The sequence below is a fragment of the Sinohyriopsis cumingii genome, chromosome 7 (assembly GCF_028554795.1).
Source record: "Sinohyriopsis cumingii isolate HCF-2022 chromosome 7, ASM2855479v2, whole genome shotgun sequence".
In the NCBI taxonomy this organism is placed as follows: Eukaryota; Metazoa; Mollusca; class Bivalvia; order Unionida; family Unionidae; genus Sinohyriopsis; species Sinohyriopsis cumingii.
The window spans coordinates 134,487,187-134,505,567 of record NC_142967.1 but is presented as its reverse complement, the minus strand read 5'-3'; the positions used below and the strand labels follow the sequence as shown (position 1 = coordinate 134,505,567).

The following is an 18,381-nucleotide window of genomic DNA, read 5'->3' as shown; positions in this document are numbered from 1 at the left end:
TTCAGACAGATGCCGAGATTATTTGGTCAGCTAAACATGGCCAATCATAAACAAACCTAGTTTCATAAGATTAATGTACTTCCTAATGGCTATTTGATCCTGACACACATTAACAGCACACAAGACATAACAGTTCCATTCTCGTCTCATTTACACAAATGGATGAATGCAATTCATTACATAGCTTAACTACACTATTTTCAGCAAATACACAGATTCAGGTCTTTAGCATACATAAAATCATCTAAGATCAGTGAATACAAACAGATTCTTGTAACTCATATCAAACTAAAGTAATGCATGAAATCTTAGAATACCCAATTCCTATACAAACAAGATGACAACTTCAACCAATTCGTCAGACTTATATGAAGAAGATTATTGTATGAATTCAGATAGATTATAACTCAGACAGTTACACTCATTTCAAGAGAATTGATCTCCGAATTTAAACAAATAAATTAATGCAAGTCATAATATTGGTATCAACAAATTATATTGAAATTGATGCAGATACCTCATGCTTCAAGCTTTGTTCGCATATACTGCCAGATTGGTGTCCGTTGACTTTCCAAACATCCAGTCCCTTTGATAAATGTTTTACGAGAGAATTTCTTCCAAATTTACTCTCAGAGTCTCTTATAGTTTCATTCTTGTGGAAAAAATGCAGACTGATTAGATTTTTCAATGGGAGAAATATTTAAAGCCCAAGGAATTTCATATGGGAAACATGCCCCTTATTAGCGTAACCAATCAGGGTTAAATACATTTACTGCCTTTTATAAATAGGCACCAAAAGTGGGGTCAGCCTGACCTCTACTTTCCCAAATAACTGTTGGAGAATTTAAAATTCTGACATTTCCAATATGCAATCGAAGTTAAACGTCCCCTTTCTAGTTGTCTAGTGGCTAAGTAAACAAAGGCTTAATTAAGAAACACATCCTCTCCCGACACAGACATTAGAAATCATTGCACTATAGTGATTTAACAAGTGACTGTCCACACAAATCTAATTAATTGTTCTCTGGCGCCAAGTTAATGTGTTCTTCATAGGTTGATAGAAATTTGCACCCTTACAAAAAGGAACAGGCAGGAGTGATGGATGAGTTCCATTGCAGATAGCTACAACAGAACATTTTATTTGTGATGCAACATTTAAAACCTTTTTTAGATAATAAAGTTTCTAAACTAAACTTTTTCCTTACAGTGCAAGACCCTCAATATAAGGGCCCAGCCCCTCCACCTCCTCCACCTGCACCACGTGACTGTCGAGAGTCGCCATGCAAGGAGTTGCCAACCAAAATTCACAAACAGGAAAGGATCAAAGAGAGATTGGAATTGTCACAGCCACTCAACTTTGATAAGGACCATGCTTTAAAACACAGCAGAAAGTGTGCAGGCACACAGACGTGAGTATGCAACACAGATTTAGCTAAAATTAAATGATTTGATATGCTACCAGTCTGGTTGATATTGAGATCTCTAACATCAAGATCTGACAGACACTGATACGAAGTCACAGTCACGTTCATGTGACCTTTCAATTCACCAATTAAATTACATTTAGTTGGATGAAAGTGAAAAATGTCATTTAGAACATAAGCTTCTAACTCTCCCAAACATGGAATGCATCATTGGCTGATAGGTGACTAAGAATACTGTATATACTCACTTTTAAAATGAGGCAAATTTAAAAGTCCCATATCTGCTGCCAAATAATGTGCTGACAGATCTGGGTCTATGCAGTTTGTTAGGAGTAATCATCAGAAAGAAAATGTAGGCCCAGATCTGCAGGTGCATTATGCTGCGGCTGATCAGAATCTTTGTTGTCTGCAGTTTGACTCAACTTATAAGTGAGTATTTATGGTAAGTGGACTTTGTGCCTGATAGAGCTACTTATTCAGAGTATATATTGATTTTAATCAGATTGCTGTTGGACAATTTTTGGTGAAATATTTGCGACATATCATTGAATTTACTTGACTAGATGCAGTTGCACTTCCAAGCTTGGCTACTAGGAATATGACTGACCCAAGGGGCAAATTGTGCAACATTCCATAGACCTATGGACATGAAAGTGTTTAATAGAATAAATTATTCTCAAAATATTCCATAGACCCATGGACATGAACGTGTTTAATAGAATACATTATTCTCAAAACATTCTTTGCAATATTTGATTTTTTAAAAAAATTTTTGTGAGGCAGGTAATTTTGGAAAGAAAAGCATTTTACTTTTATGATACGTATATCATGATCTTCATGATTACTAATTCAGAATATGAATTAGGTCACAAAATGTGAGAAAAGGTCTTGTACATGTTGGAGTCTCAAGTATTTTTAATATCTGCAGTTCATTATTTTGGACATTCTCAAGTTTTGCTGTGTAGCTAATGGCACAGTTTTTATTGAAGATTTGAAAGCATGATAACATTAAGTTGTTGTTGTTGTTGTAGGGTTTAACGCCATTTTTCAGTACAATATATGCTATATATGGCGGCCAGTATTAATGGTGGAGGAAGAACCCAGGAAAACCCTGGAAAGAACCAACGACCCACAAGAAGCTATTGGCAAGCTTTCTCACATACCCACAATGGCTGAATCCGAGACTCGAACCCACGTAGACAGAGGTGAGATGGTAGTGATCCGTAACGGAGAGCGCTTTAGACCACTCTGCCACTCAGGGCCCCGATGACATTAAGTCATGATTATTTAATTTCCTTAGTTTCAAGTTCATTAAAACAAATTTTGTGACATTGATTCATTAATGTAACTGTTTATTTCATTGGTTGTTTTACAAAGTCATTTCTATGTTTATTTATATATTCACTTACAAACCTAGCTACATGATATTTCACAGAAGCTTGAATTTGTGAAGAATCAAAATATGACCAAAAATATAAAAAAGTACAACCATGGTTAACTATTCTAGCTGACATGTTTGATAAAGCAAGATCTTTTTTTGTAGACATTTGATGAATTTAATTTGATAGAATTCAGTACTCTGATATAAAAATGGAGGAAAAAAAATAATCCATGAATTACTGTCACATGTTAAGAAATAAACAGAACAAAGAGAATTGTATGGGAAATGGGTCAAATTGCGCCAATAACTAAAGTTATGGGTCATTCATTTCACCAATATTGTTTCACGGTGAGGCACTGGTAAATGAAATATTTGTGCCAAAAAATGACATTTACTATAAATATATAATACAAATGCAGTTTTACTGATACTGACCGATACAAGTACCGTAATGACATGGTACTCACATGATACAAATATGGCTCCACTTTTTAAAACCATAACATGAAGGTCTATACACAAAGTAAGCACAATAGCTTTAAAACTGACCTGAAACTTTATTAATGCCAAGCCATTTTCTCTTATTAGCCAACAAATCCTTATGATTTTTTGAGACTGTGTATCCCTCACTGACCTAATCATGACTAAGACTGCATAACCGTCACTGACCTAATCATTACTAAGACTGCATAACCCTCACTGACCTAATCATTACTAAGACTGCATAACTCTCACTGACCTAATCATGACTAAGACTGCATAACTCTCACTGACCTAATCATTACTAAGACTGCATAACCCTCACTGACCTAATCATTACTAAGACTGCATAACCCTCACTGACCTAATCATTACTAAGACTGCATAACTCTCACTGACCTAATCATGACTAAGACTGCATAACTCTCACTGACCTAATCATGACTAAGACTGCATAACTCTCACTGACCTAATCATGACTAAGACTGCATAACCCTCACTGACCTAATCATTACTAAGACTGCATAACCCTCACTGACCTAATCATGACTAAGACTGCATAACTCTTACTGACCTAATCATGACTAAGACTGCATAACTCTCACTGACCTAATCATTACTAAGACTGCATAACTCTCACTGACCTAATCATGACTAAGACTGCATAACTCTCACTGACCTAATCATGACTAAGACTGCATAACTCTCACTGACCTAATCATTACTAAGACTGCATAACCCTCACTGACCTAATCATTACTAAGACTGCATAACTCTCACTGACCTAATCATTACTAAGACTGCATAACCATCACTGACCTAATCATTACTAAGACTGCATAACTCTCACTGACCTAATCATTACTAAGACTGCATAACCCTGGCTGACCTAAGCAATCACTATGACAGCAACTTACAAACTTAACATGAAGTTCCATAGTACAGAATGGTTGTAACATAAACTGGGTTAGCAGACTTGATTAGGGTTACAATGGGGCATGGAAGTCAGCAAGCTTAAAATGACCTTTAGTTGTTTGGGCAGTGGGATTGTCCTGAAATTAAGGCCAGTTTATATTTTTACCATATATGTCAAATTGAAGATTTATCATTTTTAGTCAGCAGTATCTACCCAGCAACACAGTGTCTGTGCCATATATTCTTCCTTACAAGTCTCTCTCGCTCTCATATATATATATATATATATATATATATATATATATATATATATATATATATATATATATATATATATATATTAAACCTATTTTTCTCCATAGTTTTCCACATAAGGTACCTTGTTGTTATTTGATATTAAGAAAATAAGAAATTAACAGCACTCACTATTTCTTCATTGTAAAGAGACATGTTTATCAGAGGCAATGTTTTCATATTTTTTTCATTTTTTCTCAAATTATATCAATTTTTGTGTATTGCGGTATAAAATATTTATGTAATTTTTAGCATTACTGGGGTTAGATCAGAAGAACTCCGTCTTTCATCTGTCATCCATCTATTACCACAAGTTTATTATCGCTACTCCTCCTGAACTACTTCGATTGCCTTTGTAACTTTACACAGACATTCATCCCATTGTCTAGTTGGTCCTGGTACTGCTCAGACATCAAATATGGCCTCCTTGAAATCCTTGTTATTACTATTTCTCCTAGTAGTATGGTCATATGAATTTTAGTCCTTTTACTTAAAGACTTCATATGATGCCTGGTTAGTCCTAAATGAAAGTAGTCCTTAATTGACATCCAGTATGGCCGCCAAGGCAGCCATCTAGAAGATCGTGTTATTGCTGCTACTCCTTAATAGATGGCCATATCCACACGGGGTTTTCACTGAAAGACTTCTTATGATGTCTAGATACTAAATGAAAATGGTGACAGCCTTTTGTCCAATATGGCCTCCATAGCAACCATCTTGAAACTCTTGTTGTTACTCATCCTCATGGATGGTCACATCAACCTGAGGTTTTCACTGAAGGATTCTTATGGTGCCTAGTTTGGTTTAAATAAAAATGGTCCCAATTGGATTTACAATGTACAGCTCTGATGAAATCATTATAGCTTCTCCTCCTGAACTGAGAGTGACATTAACATGGGTTTTTTCTAAAAGACTTCTTATAATGTCTGGCAGGTCAAAGACTTCTTATAATGTCTGGCAGGTCCTGACAACAAATTTTGCTGATCTGACATCCAATATAGCCACCATGGCAACCATCTTTAAAATCATATCACAACTCAGATTGAACACGAAGTCAAATTAATGTGGGATTTTCACCAATAGACTTCTTACAATGTCCAATTGGTCTTGGATTAAAATGGTGCCAGTCATATATCCAATATGGCTGCAACAACTGTCTTAAAAATCTTACTGTCACGGCTCCCTTGAATGGATGATCATTATTACATGAGATTTTCACAAGTATTAATGAAAAATGGTGCCTGTTGTACATTGATTATGGCTACCACCAAAACTACTCACTCTAAACTGATGGTCAATATCACATGGGAATTTTACTAGAGACTTTGAATAATGCCTACTTTGTCCCAAAGAAAATGGTGCCAAGCTGACATCCAATATGTGTACTTCATAGTATCAGAGACAGTTTCAACACTCAATTGTTAGAAGGAACAAATGGTCTTATTTAAAATTCCTGGAAATTCTTTTTGCTCAGTAGAGCATCAGTCATGTTGAGAGACATGGTTTTTTATTCATATTTCATCTGATTATTGATTCTGATATTGTTGTCAATCCGAGTTACGTTGCCTTTGTTATAAAAAAAATTAAATTTGATCATACTTGTCTGATACATTATTTTTACCTCAAATGTTGGCATATTGCAATCAAAATGAAATGAAGATTTTGCCATTGTCATTAAGTTTGTGCATTTTTGTCTCTGTATAATTGTCTTAGCAAATAATTGTTTAGATAATGGAGAAGTTCCTACATAATTGTTGTCACATTAGTTAAGGGGTTCCTCTTTGCGGCTGATTTGAATAGGTCAGTGGCTCTACACACTCAGGGGTTCATTAATTGAGGGAAGATCCTACCATTATTTTGAATGGACTCCATTGATTCCATAATACTGTTTTCGTTTTCAAATGCGCTGTATAAGGTAGTCATATCAGATTAGTTTGATTACCATAATGGAGCATTTGCTGTCATAAATTTCTTAAAAAAGTCCAACATTTTAATTGGACCTGTGACACTGACATAAAAGGAACTAAAGCAAATTTTTCTTATTATGTTTGTAATTTAAGTTTGAAAAATTAAGCAAGATTTTGTTTAATAAAATGGAATACTAGAAATACAAACATTAGGCAATCAGCACAACACTGACCTTGTATGGTGTCACTGTAAATCATATTTTTTTCATTCAGGTATTATGTTGCATTGTGGAATAAATGTAATTTATGGTCAGTTATGCTATTGAATCGACCACTCCAGTGGCCTAGTGGTTGAGCATCCATCTCGGATGTGGGAGCTCGTGGGTTCATTCCCTGGCCGAGTCATACCAAAGACTTACAAAAATGGTGCTAACAGCTGCCTCGCTTGGCATTCAGCATTAAGAGGTTAGTGTTAGGGTTGGTCAACCTGGTGTCAGGATAATGTGACTGGGTGGGACATCATGCTACATGTCTGTAGCATGATACCCCAGTGCTAGACATCACTAAAAACTGCCACATTGCAGACATCTTAGCGATATGACTGAAAAATTGTTAAAGCTACGTTAAAAATCCAAATCACATCATGTCACATCACATCCCATGCTATTAAATCACTGTCATCTTTTACCTATATGTAACACTTACCAACCTAACAGTCGCATGTACCAGTTGAAACAGATCCAGGCCCCTATAACATGAAACTTGACTCAACATTGCCCCTACAAATTTTTTAGTCAAAGCTTGGAAATATTACTTGAAATTGACAATTGCAGCTTTTGTATTGGTTGGAATATGTATTAATGATCTGGAGTTAAATATAGTTTGATGGCAGATTTCTCTCTGTTACATAATACAGTTTGACTAGAAGGGTCTGGGAGATGTTTTGTTGACCATTAGGGGCCACTGTACTCACATGCAGCAGTAGATCAGGCTCTGTAAGATTGTACTACATCAACTGCCTAAAACTACAAGTCACACGTGGTTTTGGATTTTAGCCCCAAGCTCTGATAATCCTACTGTAACTTAGTTGAATGTCTTTAAGCATATTGTTCTTTTTTTATGATCCAAACTAATGCTGTCTTTTTATCAGAAACTTGGAAGAAGTCTATCTGCTAGAAATATAAATTTATGCAGATTTTTAGTTAATCAGTTAGTAATGTAAAGGTTTCCAGCATTCTCTCAGAATGCAATGGTAAATGATCATACTGGTAAATTAAATCTTTGGGTTGTAAAACTATGTTATGGTGTAATTTGATTGCACAATGTTCAACAAAGTTGGCTTAACATTAATTTGTAAATAAGACATGTATTGTTATATATATATATATATAGATATATATATATATATATATATATATATATATATATATATATATATAGACACACACACACACACATATACCTGTGGAATTAAGTGTTCATTGGCACCCGCTAGTTTTGATTTAGATTGTAAATTTTTAAATATTGTTGGTCCTTGATTTAGTAGGATTGTAGAGAATGCTAATCTCATACTAATTATCCAGGCTTCCTCCCTAATATTTATCTACCCTCCCAGGCTTAAAATAGATTTGTAAATATTTTCATATCTAAATAAAATCACTATTTGCACAATGGAGACAAAACCTTGGTCCAAAATTCAGTCTCTTTATCTATGTTTTATACCAGTCCCACACAAGGCTCTGAGCTTTCAGAATTTCTTTTGTCTATCAAAAAAAAGCACATAACCAATGTGTACAACATAAAATTGGTATTAAAAGAAAGTTAACTGTCAACTTATGCAATATTCCAGAAGATAAATTCAAAGATAAAAGAATGCTTTGAATTCTGTTGAAATATGTTGAAATTATCAGGTGACATTTAACCTCCTGCTCGTTCCCCTTATGGGTTGGGATTCACTTTGATAATAATAAGTGATTCCCACTCCAATAAACATTACAGTATATACTCACTTATAAGTCGAGTCCATTTGCAGACTGTGTAAGTCTATAATGTGCCAGCATATTTGAGTCTATGCATTTGGTGGGGACCAGTCAGTAGAACAAGCAATGTGGATCCTTATCTGTCACTTCATTATGCTACAGCACAGTAGCTTCTTTGTGATTAGTAGTTGGACCAAACTTATAAGCAATGATATATGGTAAGTTTAACAAACTTAATGAAATTCCTACTGGTGGTTTTAGAGCTCAGTGTGTTTGCATAAAAAACAACTTAAAACGTTCACATTAACAACACTATGTGTCATTTTTCTTTGAAAAAAGGGCATGACAACGAAGAGTGGAAAGAGTTTAACTGTCATTTATGCAAAGACAAATGGGAGGATACAAACATTAACCACTGTACCTTTCATAATGTACCTAATTAACAAGTGAAATAAAGCAGGATATAAAACACCTGTTGGATAATTTCCCTTTGAAATACATACATATGTACTGGTATATATTTTGAAGTGACAAAATTTAGATCCATAGGTATTTGTGATCATCCTACATCATACTAGTAATATTGAGGGTCTGCACCAGGTGCCACACAGGACCAATTACCTTCTGATCATTACTTATTCTTAATTCCTAGCAGTATTTTAATTAGTTGCTGAGATAAAATGTGCCTTACCTTGAGCATTAATTTTTTAAGGGAAATTCAGTGAGTACAGGATCAGTTCAATGCTAGATAATATTCCTGTGCTAATGGGTTCGATGTGGCAGCTGGTGCACACCCTCTGTATATTGACACATAGAAATTGGGTCCTTTACTTGTGGTTGGCTACTTTTGTTTTATTTTGTTGGTTTTAACAGCACTTTTTTAAGCAGAATATTGGCTTTATCATGCCAGTGATACCTTTCCCAGGGACACACGGTGGCTGATTAGGTTCTGTATAGTCAACTGTATGTACATGCTGAATTATGCAGATTGAATTGATATACCAATGCTTCCCACCTGTCAGTTGGTTACTGTATCTTGGTAATCAAGATCTTAATGAAATGCTGTTACATGATGACACATGGATGTCCTTCCTGTAGGTTTGTTGGACCTCCAGCCAGCAAGTGTCAGGCACCTTCAGGTTCAGAATATATATACATATTTTTTTTTTTGAGGTGCATATTGGTACCAGTCTTGAAATCGTAGTGTACAGTCATTATTTACTATGAGCTCTTAGAGCTCTGAATGTTTGCACTGTCTGGGATCATGGGGAATTTGAAATACAACTACACATACACTGTGTGCATCCATCACTGTATTCTGTAAGCTGCCCTTTCCTGTTAGGGCAGAATCATTCCTTGGGCAGAATGATTCCCATTTTTAATCTCAAATTGTACCATTATGATTACTTCTTTCAGATATAGATATTTCGGCCTTTCACATTGTGTAGATCCTGGCTATGTAGACAGTCCTTTTAAAATATGCATTTTAACTAATATGCAGAATTAGTGATATTCTTGCCCATGTGATCTGTAACCTTTAGCATTTGATCAGTATTGGCTCCCAGTCAAAAGAGGTTGGATGCCCCAGATGTACAAGTTCTGACAGTTAAATGACAGTTACAAATAGGTCACACTTTGCCAAAACAACAAGCTTACCACTATTTGAAATTCTAAAACATAATCTGCTGTTAACTGACAGTAATGAGTGGGGAACCATGGTCCATTACACACATATGTACAATTTATACTATGTTTAGACTCAAATGGTCTTTTAATGTGGCCATGATGGCTTTGTGGCACCTACTGACACCAGATTGCTTCATGTTGACATAAAAGATTAAAGATTTGACCCAGAATTTGAGTCATTATAAAGATATCACATTAGATTAATACCAGATATACCAACCATTCTGATTTTGGCAGAACCATTCCTTTGTTTTGCCTCAGATAATGCCAGTACAATCACTTGTATCAAATTCTGGTTTTAGGGTCAGGTAAACTGCAATTTGAACCAGTATGTCAGGATCACTGAAATATTTGTCTAACTGTAATTGTTTTATGAAAGCCTTACTAAGAACTTGTATCACAAAAGTAATTGAATAATTGGATGGATGGTTAGGGACATTTTGTCAGGGACTGGGTTGAGGTGCCCAGCTGGGTCAGTTTTTAACATTTTGGGTTTATTCACTCCCATCTTGTTTTGTCAACTTTCCCCACCCACTCTCTCACCCCCACTTTGGTCAACCACAAAAGAAGTGTTTTGTTTGTTTGTTTTTTATTTTATTATGTGGGAGGGGGGGTCACAACCTGACAATATCAAATTTTTATTTTAAAACCCAGCTGGGCCTGGCATTCCCAGGTAGTACCCCCCCCCCACTGGGTCCAGTTGGCCATCGTCCATCCCTAATATTGACCAATCATATATTATCCAGCTAAACATTCTGATTAACCTGAGAGAGTTCAAGAAGTTGAAATGACTGGCCAGTGAAGATTAGAAATGTGTGCTATTGAAATTACAAAAATGGTACACAAGGCCCCAAGATGAATGAATATTGGTTGCAGTCACTTCTCTGCAGACTTCAGCATGTCACAAGTAAAGTAAAAATGATTGTAGGAAGCACCTTTGAACTAAACAGCACTTTGAGTGTGGTTTAATTCTTAAAAATAAATAATTGAATTTCAAATATTTCTGTTCTTAGCTGTATTGGTCATAGACCAGAGGAGCCTAATTATGGGATGGCTTGTTGTTCATATGCCCATTAGTACAAGTTTGCTATCACTATCCTCCAAAACTGTTTGCTGAATTGCCATACACTTACTTTCATCCCAAGGGCTAGTTGATCCAAGATGAAAATTGTGCTTCTTAACACTATTTCTTCTGGTTGGATGATCATGTCAGAATGGAGCTATAAACAAAAGACTTCTTATAATGTGTGGTTGGTTGCAAATGAAAATGGTGCGAATCAAAGATTCATTATTGGTACCATGACAGCCATCTTGAAAATCTTTTCACTGTTCCTTCTTGCATGAAAGTGATATTGACAGTAGACTTCAGGTCCCCCCCACCAATGCCCTCAGGATGTTAAGTGCAGATTTCACCATATATTTTATAACACTAAGAAAACTTTGCACTTGGTGGCATTCTGTTTCAGGTGTTTGCTTAATATTATTTACTTGTGTTAAGGGCCCCAGATTTCCATTGACAATGATCTAATTAACACATATTGATTATAAGTGAAATCATTGTATCAGTTGAGTGCACAAAGTTTGCTCTGCACCTTTGAAAAGAGGATTATAATCACCAGTGAAAGCAGAGGGACTGAAAATAAGTTTGTGAAATGTTAAAATATTTAAAGTCTTTAAAAATTGTGATCTTTACTTAGCTAAGGGTTAAGTTAGATCACTTAAAAATGTTTAGGATGGTGTGAATTTTCTAATGCTTCTCTTTGCTGAATATCTGTCCCCAAGTAAGGGTCATTATACAGAAATGTTTTGGAAATAAGTACCATGTCACCAATTGTACATTAAATATAGTACCAATAATAGATGTATACCATATATGCTTACTTATAAGACGAGTCCAACTGCAGACTGCACAGACCCAGATCTGCCATCACATAATGTGCTGGCAGATCTGGTTCTGTGCAGTTTGTTAAGAGTAATCAGTAGAATAAACCTCATAGACCCTAATCTACAGGCACATTATGATGTGCAGATCAGGATCTTTGTTGTTTGCAATTATAAGCAAGTATATAAGGTAAATATTTAAAAACTTTCCAAATTGCACATGTTGAAGTTCACAGATTCCTGTTATTAAATACAAAGCAAAAAATGTATGCTGGTTTTTAGTGTGACACTCACTGAGATTACAATGCACAGAAAGCCTACATGGTTGAATTATGGTAAAGTGTATGTCACTTAAGATTTCCAAATTCTTGTATACTCTTTGCTGACTTTTCATTCACTGAACTGTTATTTATTTTCCTTATTGAATAAGAGACAAAAGTCACAACAACTGCATCATTTTGCATCCAGTTTATCCCAGAATTCAAAGTGCTACCTGGGTAAAAATTGATGACATCATAATTTAATTACTTCATTTCAAGCTACACAGTAAGTGTTGATTTAACAAACATGGACTAACTTATACACACAGAATTATGTGATTAGCTGAGAAAGATGGTTTCTTGCACTTGGACTGCTTTAACTTGGAATTTTCACAGATGAATTCCTACAATATATAACGAATAGTGCATTATTCTGACACATGATTGTTTAAATAAGTTTGTAATGGATGTGGATTTTAATAAAATATGAACAACCAAAAAAAAGAATCATTGACAGTATGGTAGAAAAGTCTTTTAATATTATTTGTTTTAGAATTTGGTAAATACAAATTGCTCTTCTTATGTGGAACTCACTGTTGTCTTCATTGAAAGTCACTGCTTGTTGTCGTCAGTTTAAGTCACTGACAACTGTCTTCAGTGGACCTTGGTGTCATTATTTTTGGGAGTAAAGGGGAATGAATATTGGAAAGAGAGAATAATGACTTGTTAAAATATGAACTTGGTTTTCATGTAGCAATATTATTTTATTCCATTAGGCAAGTAAAGAAAGCAAAAAATGGTTGAAAATGGAGAGTGTTCCTAAATCATAAATGCAAGATTCATTTACTACTGTAGGACTTCTTTACTTACTTCTTGAGGAGTTCTTGACATCTATATTACATGGTCTCAAGTTGACATCTGTCATGTTTCATTGAAGGAAATAGTGTGGGGATCAGTACATAACCACACTTGTCACTTCTGCTTAACTAGATTTAGCCCCAGAACTATGTGTGGGTGTAGAGTAGATATGCCTACTCCAGACTAGTTTCTGACTAGAACATAAATTTAGAACACAAATGATGAGTCAGAACTCAGCAAGTGGGATTGTTTCCAAAATCTCAAATTCAACAAGTTGTTCATTTCTCAAAAGTTGCTGATGCCAGATCTAATAATCGCCTGATTGTCTCTAGGAAGTCTTTGGTTTGATGCCAGGGCTATTAATGGCCAGGTTGTCTCCTGGAAGGTTTTGGTCTGGTTTGGTTGGAAGCTTTAAAGTACAGTAATACATGGAGGTTGTTTAGTGCTGAGACAATCGGAGTAAGGTGCCTTGGCCAAGAACACACCACATTAGCTGGTCCATACTGTTTTAATGGTATGATTTGAACCTGCATCCTTTTGGTCGCATGTCCCACTGCCACTGTGCTAAAGAATGCATAAAAAATAACAATAATTTTATAAGATATCAGTAAAAATGAGCATTGAATTAATGAATAGATCATAAGAGGAATGACTGGAAATAATAAAAATAGGATATTTCGAGTGTAGAGAGTTGATAGAAGGGGTCACTTTTCAGTGTCAAATAAGGAGTTCAGAGCAAGGGGTTTCAGTTAAACCCCTATTTTCCAGGTAAAATACTGAGGATCACAATATTTTAGCATCATTTGGATTTAATGAATCTGTAATTTTATCATATTGGTGACATCAAATTTTGTGATTAATGTTGGGAAAATTAAACATTTTATGTTTGAAGGTAGCCCATGAAAAGCAATATTTTACTATTGCATGCTATGCTAAGTCAACACAGACAAAATGAAGTTTGGCCATTTTATTCTCACACAAGTTATCTTCAAAATGTGTTAAATAAAATTGACAAATTGACAATATGATCATTTCTTCAGATCAGTATCCAGTAGTCCATTCACTCGCTAGTATTAATCTGCTAGCGTACTTAACATGGCGCTTATAAAATGGTGGCTTGTTAAATCTAACCCCAGTTATAAACTTCCAGAACTGTCCATCCAAGCAATGCTGAAATCATAATTGCATATTTTAGCAAGTATCATAGTTTAGTAAAAAAATTAAGTTACTCATTACATTAAGATCAATTTCAGTGATTTACAATGGTACACTTTTCAGTGGAACTGAGAAAGTTGTCTTTTTTCTAATTTATACAGCAGACTGTTCAGTGGGCAGAACTGAAAAAGACTCTTTTTGTAATTTACAGTACACTGTTCAATTGGCAGAACTGAAAAAGGTTCTTTTTGTAATTTACAGTACACTGTTCAGTGGACAAAACAGAAAGTTGGCCTTTTGATGCTAAATAATCCTGGCTATTCATAATCATACACCACTGGTAAAAATCCTGCATGTGCCTCTAAATTTTGATGGCTAAACAGAAATTAAAGAATAGATTTCTCTGTCCCCTATAATGTTCATTACAAATAGTTTTTAGTGAGGGTTAGTGTATTGGTTGTGTCACATCAGTTAGAGTATGGCAAAGTTTACATTTTCATAATGCTTGTGTTTTGAACAGCTTGGCCATCATAAGAGACAGGCGTGTTTGATGATCTGTAGAAATCATCTTCCACCCATCTTGCATGCTTGCCATTCTGATATTTACCATAGTAACCATCATACTAGTGGTATGATGTTTAGATAAAACTGTACTTTAGTTAAACCATACATCCTTGTTAATAGTGTGTAACCTGTTGGTATGTATATGTCCATTATGGTATCACAACTGTTGAGCTGAAATTCACTAAAACATGTTTGTTCACTTTTTCTATATTGTTACCATAATTGTAAATGGGGTATTATTTTTTTACTCACTTTTTGATTGAGTTCATGGGAGGGGGTCAGAAGGTTAATCAGTGTACTAAAATGTCAAGTAACAGTTTTAATTTTATACCATATTTGTTTTTCTTTTTTAAGAAAAGACCAGGGAATATGTCATTGTATTGTTCCATCTGTCCATCTTTAATGCAGTGCATTTCCTTCAACAGACTTTAAACTTTGGGATATGATCAGGGTTTTCTTAAGATGTGTGCATTTGTTTTAAAATGTTTTTATGATTCATAGGGGGTTGGTTTAAAGCATTGAGCTTTTTTATTTTATTTTTAAATCTTTTGAAAAATATATGCATGGAAGGAGCAAGAATGGTGATCTGAAAGTTGGTGTGATCGTCAGTGCTAGAGATGTATTATATATAATAGGTTATATGATTACACACTGGGGTCTTGCTCTAGAGGCAGGGGAATTCTGCTCATAGAAACTTTAGATATCTTCACCATATAATTTTTAAAAGACATGAAATCAGTCATACATCTAATACAGACCCAAAGTAATTTCTCCAGGGTAGGGCATTTGACACTGGGTCATATTTGGAAACTGCTCAGATTTCTACTGCATACATTTATGGACATAAGGAGATATATTCACCTTGGCATCCAACAGTCATGGGAAATATTCCTGTGAGATAGGGGACTTGTCTCTGCATCACGAATTGGACAATGTTAAAATTATTCTCTCTGTTACTGTGTATATATTTAATGTGCATGACGAAATAGATTCAGGTATGCATCCAACACAGGCCTAGAGTCATATCCAATGGACAGGGGACATACCCAAAATTATAATTTGGAAACTGCTGAGCTCCAGTGAAATAACCATGTTTACATTTAATGGACACAGATAAATTTACCTGCACATGGAATACACACCCATGGTCATGCTTCTAAGGGTAGGGCTCTTGCTCAATCCTAAAATTGTGAAAACCTTTGACATGACAGTTTTTAGTTAGAATAAACCTATAATAATCAACTTTAAAATAGTTCGTAACTTTAGTTCCTACTACTTGTAGATTGCCAAATTTCTTTTACATAAGCATGCTTTAAGAATCTTCTCTAATTTTGGGGTTTAACTTTTGAGCTTGAATTCCTTACTTGGAGAGTTAAAAATACCAGACCAGATTTATTTTTGGGGCATTATCACAACTATGGTTGAAAGATTTATAATTTGTATGCCCTTACTAGAGCTGTTCTGTATATACTTGCTTATAAGTTGGTCTACAAACTGTATAATCCCAGTTGCATAATGCACCAGCAGATCAAGGTCTATGCAGGTTGTTAGGAGTAATCAGTAGAGTAAGCAACATAGACTGATCTGCTGGCACATCAGGGTCTTTGTTGTTTGCAGTTGGACTCATGTGCAAGTATAAATGGTAAGTTGAAGCCTTCGACTTCAATGTATAAATCATATGGGAATATCGTAGTTAAGGCATTGTTGTAAAACTTGATTCATAGAAATAAAAATCTTTGTACAGGGCTTTTCTCAAGTGATGTGCTGCTGTAATTGACTGCCAGATGTAAGCAGATTGGTGTAGTTTGTTGTATTTTGTTTAATGAGGAATACGTTATTTATAGTCTATTAAAGTCTGCAGACTGCATTGCTAGGAAACAGGAACCTACCATATCTCCACGCATTTGCCAGAAATATTATGATACCCTCCATCTGTCTGTCTGTCCATTTATCTATATCTCCTGCCTGATGAAAACACACCAGATTTAGTTGCCCATGTGGTGGCTAAATATGACACATCAATTTTGGGACTTGTCCCTGGAAACTGTTGGTGGATGTCGAAGGTCTAATATTAAACATTGCATTTACAACGATTTGTTTGAATGTTTTTTGTTGTTGTTTTGTATAGACTTTAAACATGTTGTCATATTTGGAGGAGACTTGGTACATGTATATTTAATGGAATTTTGAGTAATGACAGCTGGGTCAATGTCCAGATGTTGTGGTGTGGGTGGTTGGGAATAGCACCTAGATTTGTAGTGGCAAGCCATGAAGGTAGCTTTAGTTACCCAATATTGGGCAATGTTTAGTGTAATTTTTCTACCAAGGAGCTGTAGACCATTTGGAAGATTTTATGTTCAAAAAGAAACATTTGTAAGTAAATTCTTATTCAAGTCTACATATATACAGACTTAATGGGCATGGGTTACTTTGCCAGATAACTAGGAGCAAGGAAGAGGAATCTGTTACAAGACGACAATGTCCCATATTTTTCAGTACTGACCAGAAGTACATTTCATAACATTTTTAACAGAAATTGCTTGAATGTTTCCATTTGATTTTTTAAAATTATCATACATGGATCCCACTTGGATAGAAATGGTATAATATTAGTTACTTTTTGAAGCATTAGTTTTGACTTTAGTTTTTTTCATAGGGGTAAAAAGTTTTTCTTTGTATTAGTGATATGGAATCAGTCCAATAACTTTTCAGTGAAATTTCATGCTCTTTAGAAGGTTACATAAATGGGTAGGTACAGTATGTTTGTAACTGGCAAGAAATTCATATCATACATGAAATAGTGTAGATAGATAGTAGCTGCTCTGGCATTTTAGTTCCATCATCAAAATACATGATTGAAGTACAACAAAACACTCCAAGAAGTGCAATATTTTCAGGGCTCCAGATGAGTAGGCTGTGCATACCATATTTAATTATGTGTAATGTAGTAACATAGATCTGGATATAGCATTGCATGATAAATTGCAGGCAAATCAAGGTCTACTGTCTTGCTGTAATTAAGACTGAGTGGGTGTAGGTTTTTTTTCCCCCCCAGTTGGGTGTGCATTCTATACACAGGAAAATATGATAAACACTTGAAAAGAGCTGAAGACCTACATCATGAGCCAGGCGGGAAATGAGGAATGATGCCAAATTGCATGAGAAGAGATTAGCTTCTGGCAGAAATCTTGATATGCATTGAGTCATAGGCCACTGTGCAGGAACTATAGTTCCTTTGATGCCCCTTCTCACCTCTTCCACTGTGCTTTCATCTGTCACAGACTGACCATTGATTTGATGTTTACATAATTTCATGAAGCACAAGACCTAATTATCTTGGTATTTGCTGAAGCAAAACTGTTAACATGGTCACTATTGCCAAAACTGTTAACATGGTCACTATTGCCAAAACTGTTAACATGGTCACTATTGCCAGAATTGTTGACAGTTCTACTGAGGCACAGTAGCTCAGTTGTTATCTTGTTGAACTTTCATGTGGGAGTTCCTGGTTCAGGTGCTAGATCATGCTGGATTTCTGCAGTTTTTACATTTGGAAAGGCACTCTATCCCTCTGATCCAACAAAACCTAGCCAAACC

General features: G+C 35.2%; 1 protein-coding gene and 1 long non-coding RNA gene across 4 annotated transcripts in view; one reads left to right on the top strand and one right to left on the bottom strand.

The window, feature by feature from the left end:
- The window catches only part of LOC149796176 (uncharacterized), a 39,108-nt gene extending 25,918 nt beyond the window's left edge, over positions 1 to 13,190 (bottom strand). For both annotated transcript variants that reach the window (XR_016422498.1, XR_016422497.1), the window contains exon 1: positions 13,078 to 13,190. This is a non-coding gene — a long non-coding RNA (uncharacterized LOC149796176). The remainder of the gene's footprint in view (positions 1 to 13,077) is intronic.
- The window catches only part of LOC149796175 (uncharacterized), a 100,025-nt gene that overhangs the window by 45,474 nt on the left and 36,170 nt on the right, over positions 1 to 18,381 (top strand). For both annotated transcript variants that reach the window (XM_089966121.1, XM_089966120.1), the window contains exon 2: positions 1,208 to 1,409. In XM_089966121.1, the coding sequence (XP_089822247.1) occupies positions 1,208 to 1,409 (202 nt within the window). The remainder of the gene's footprint in view (positions 1 to 1,207; positions 1,410 to 18,381) is intronic.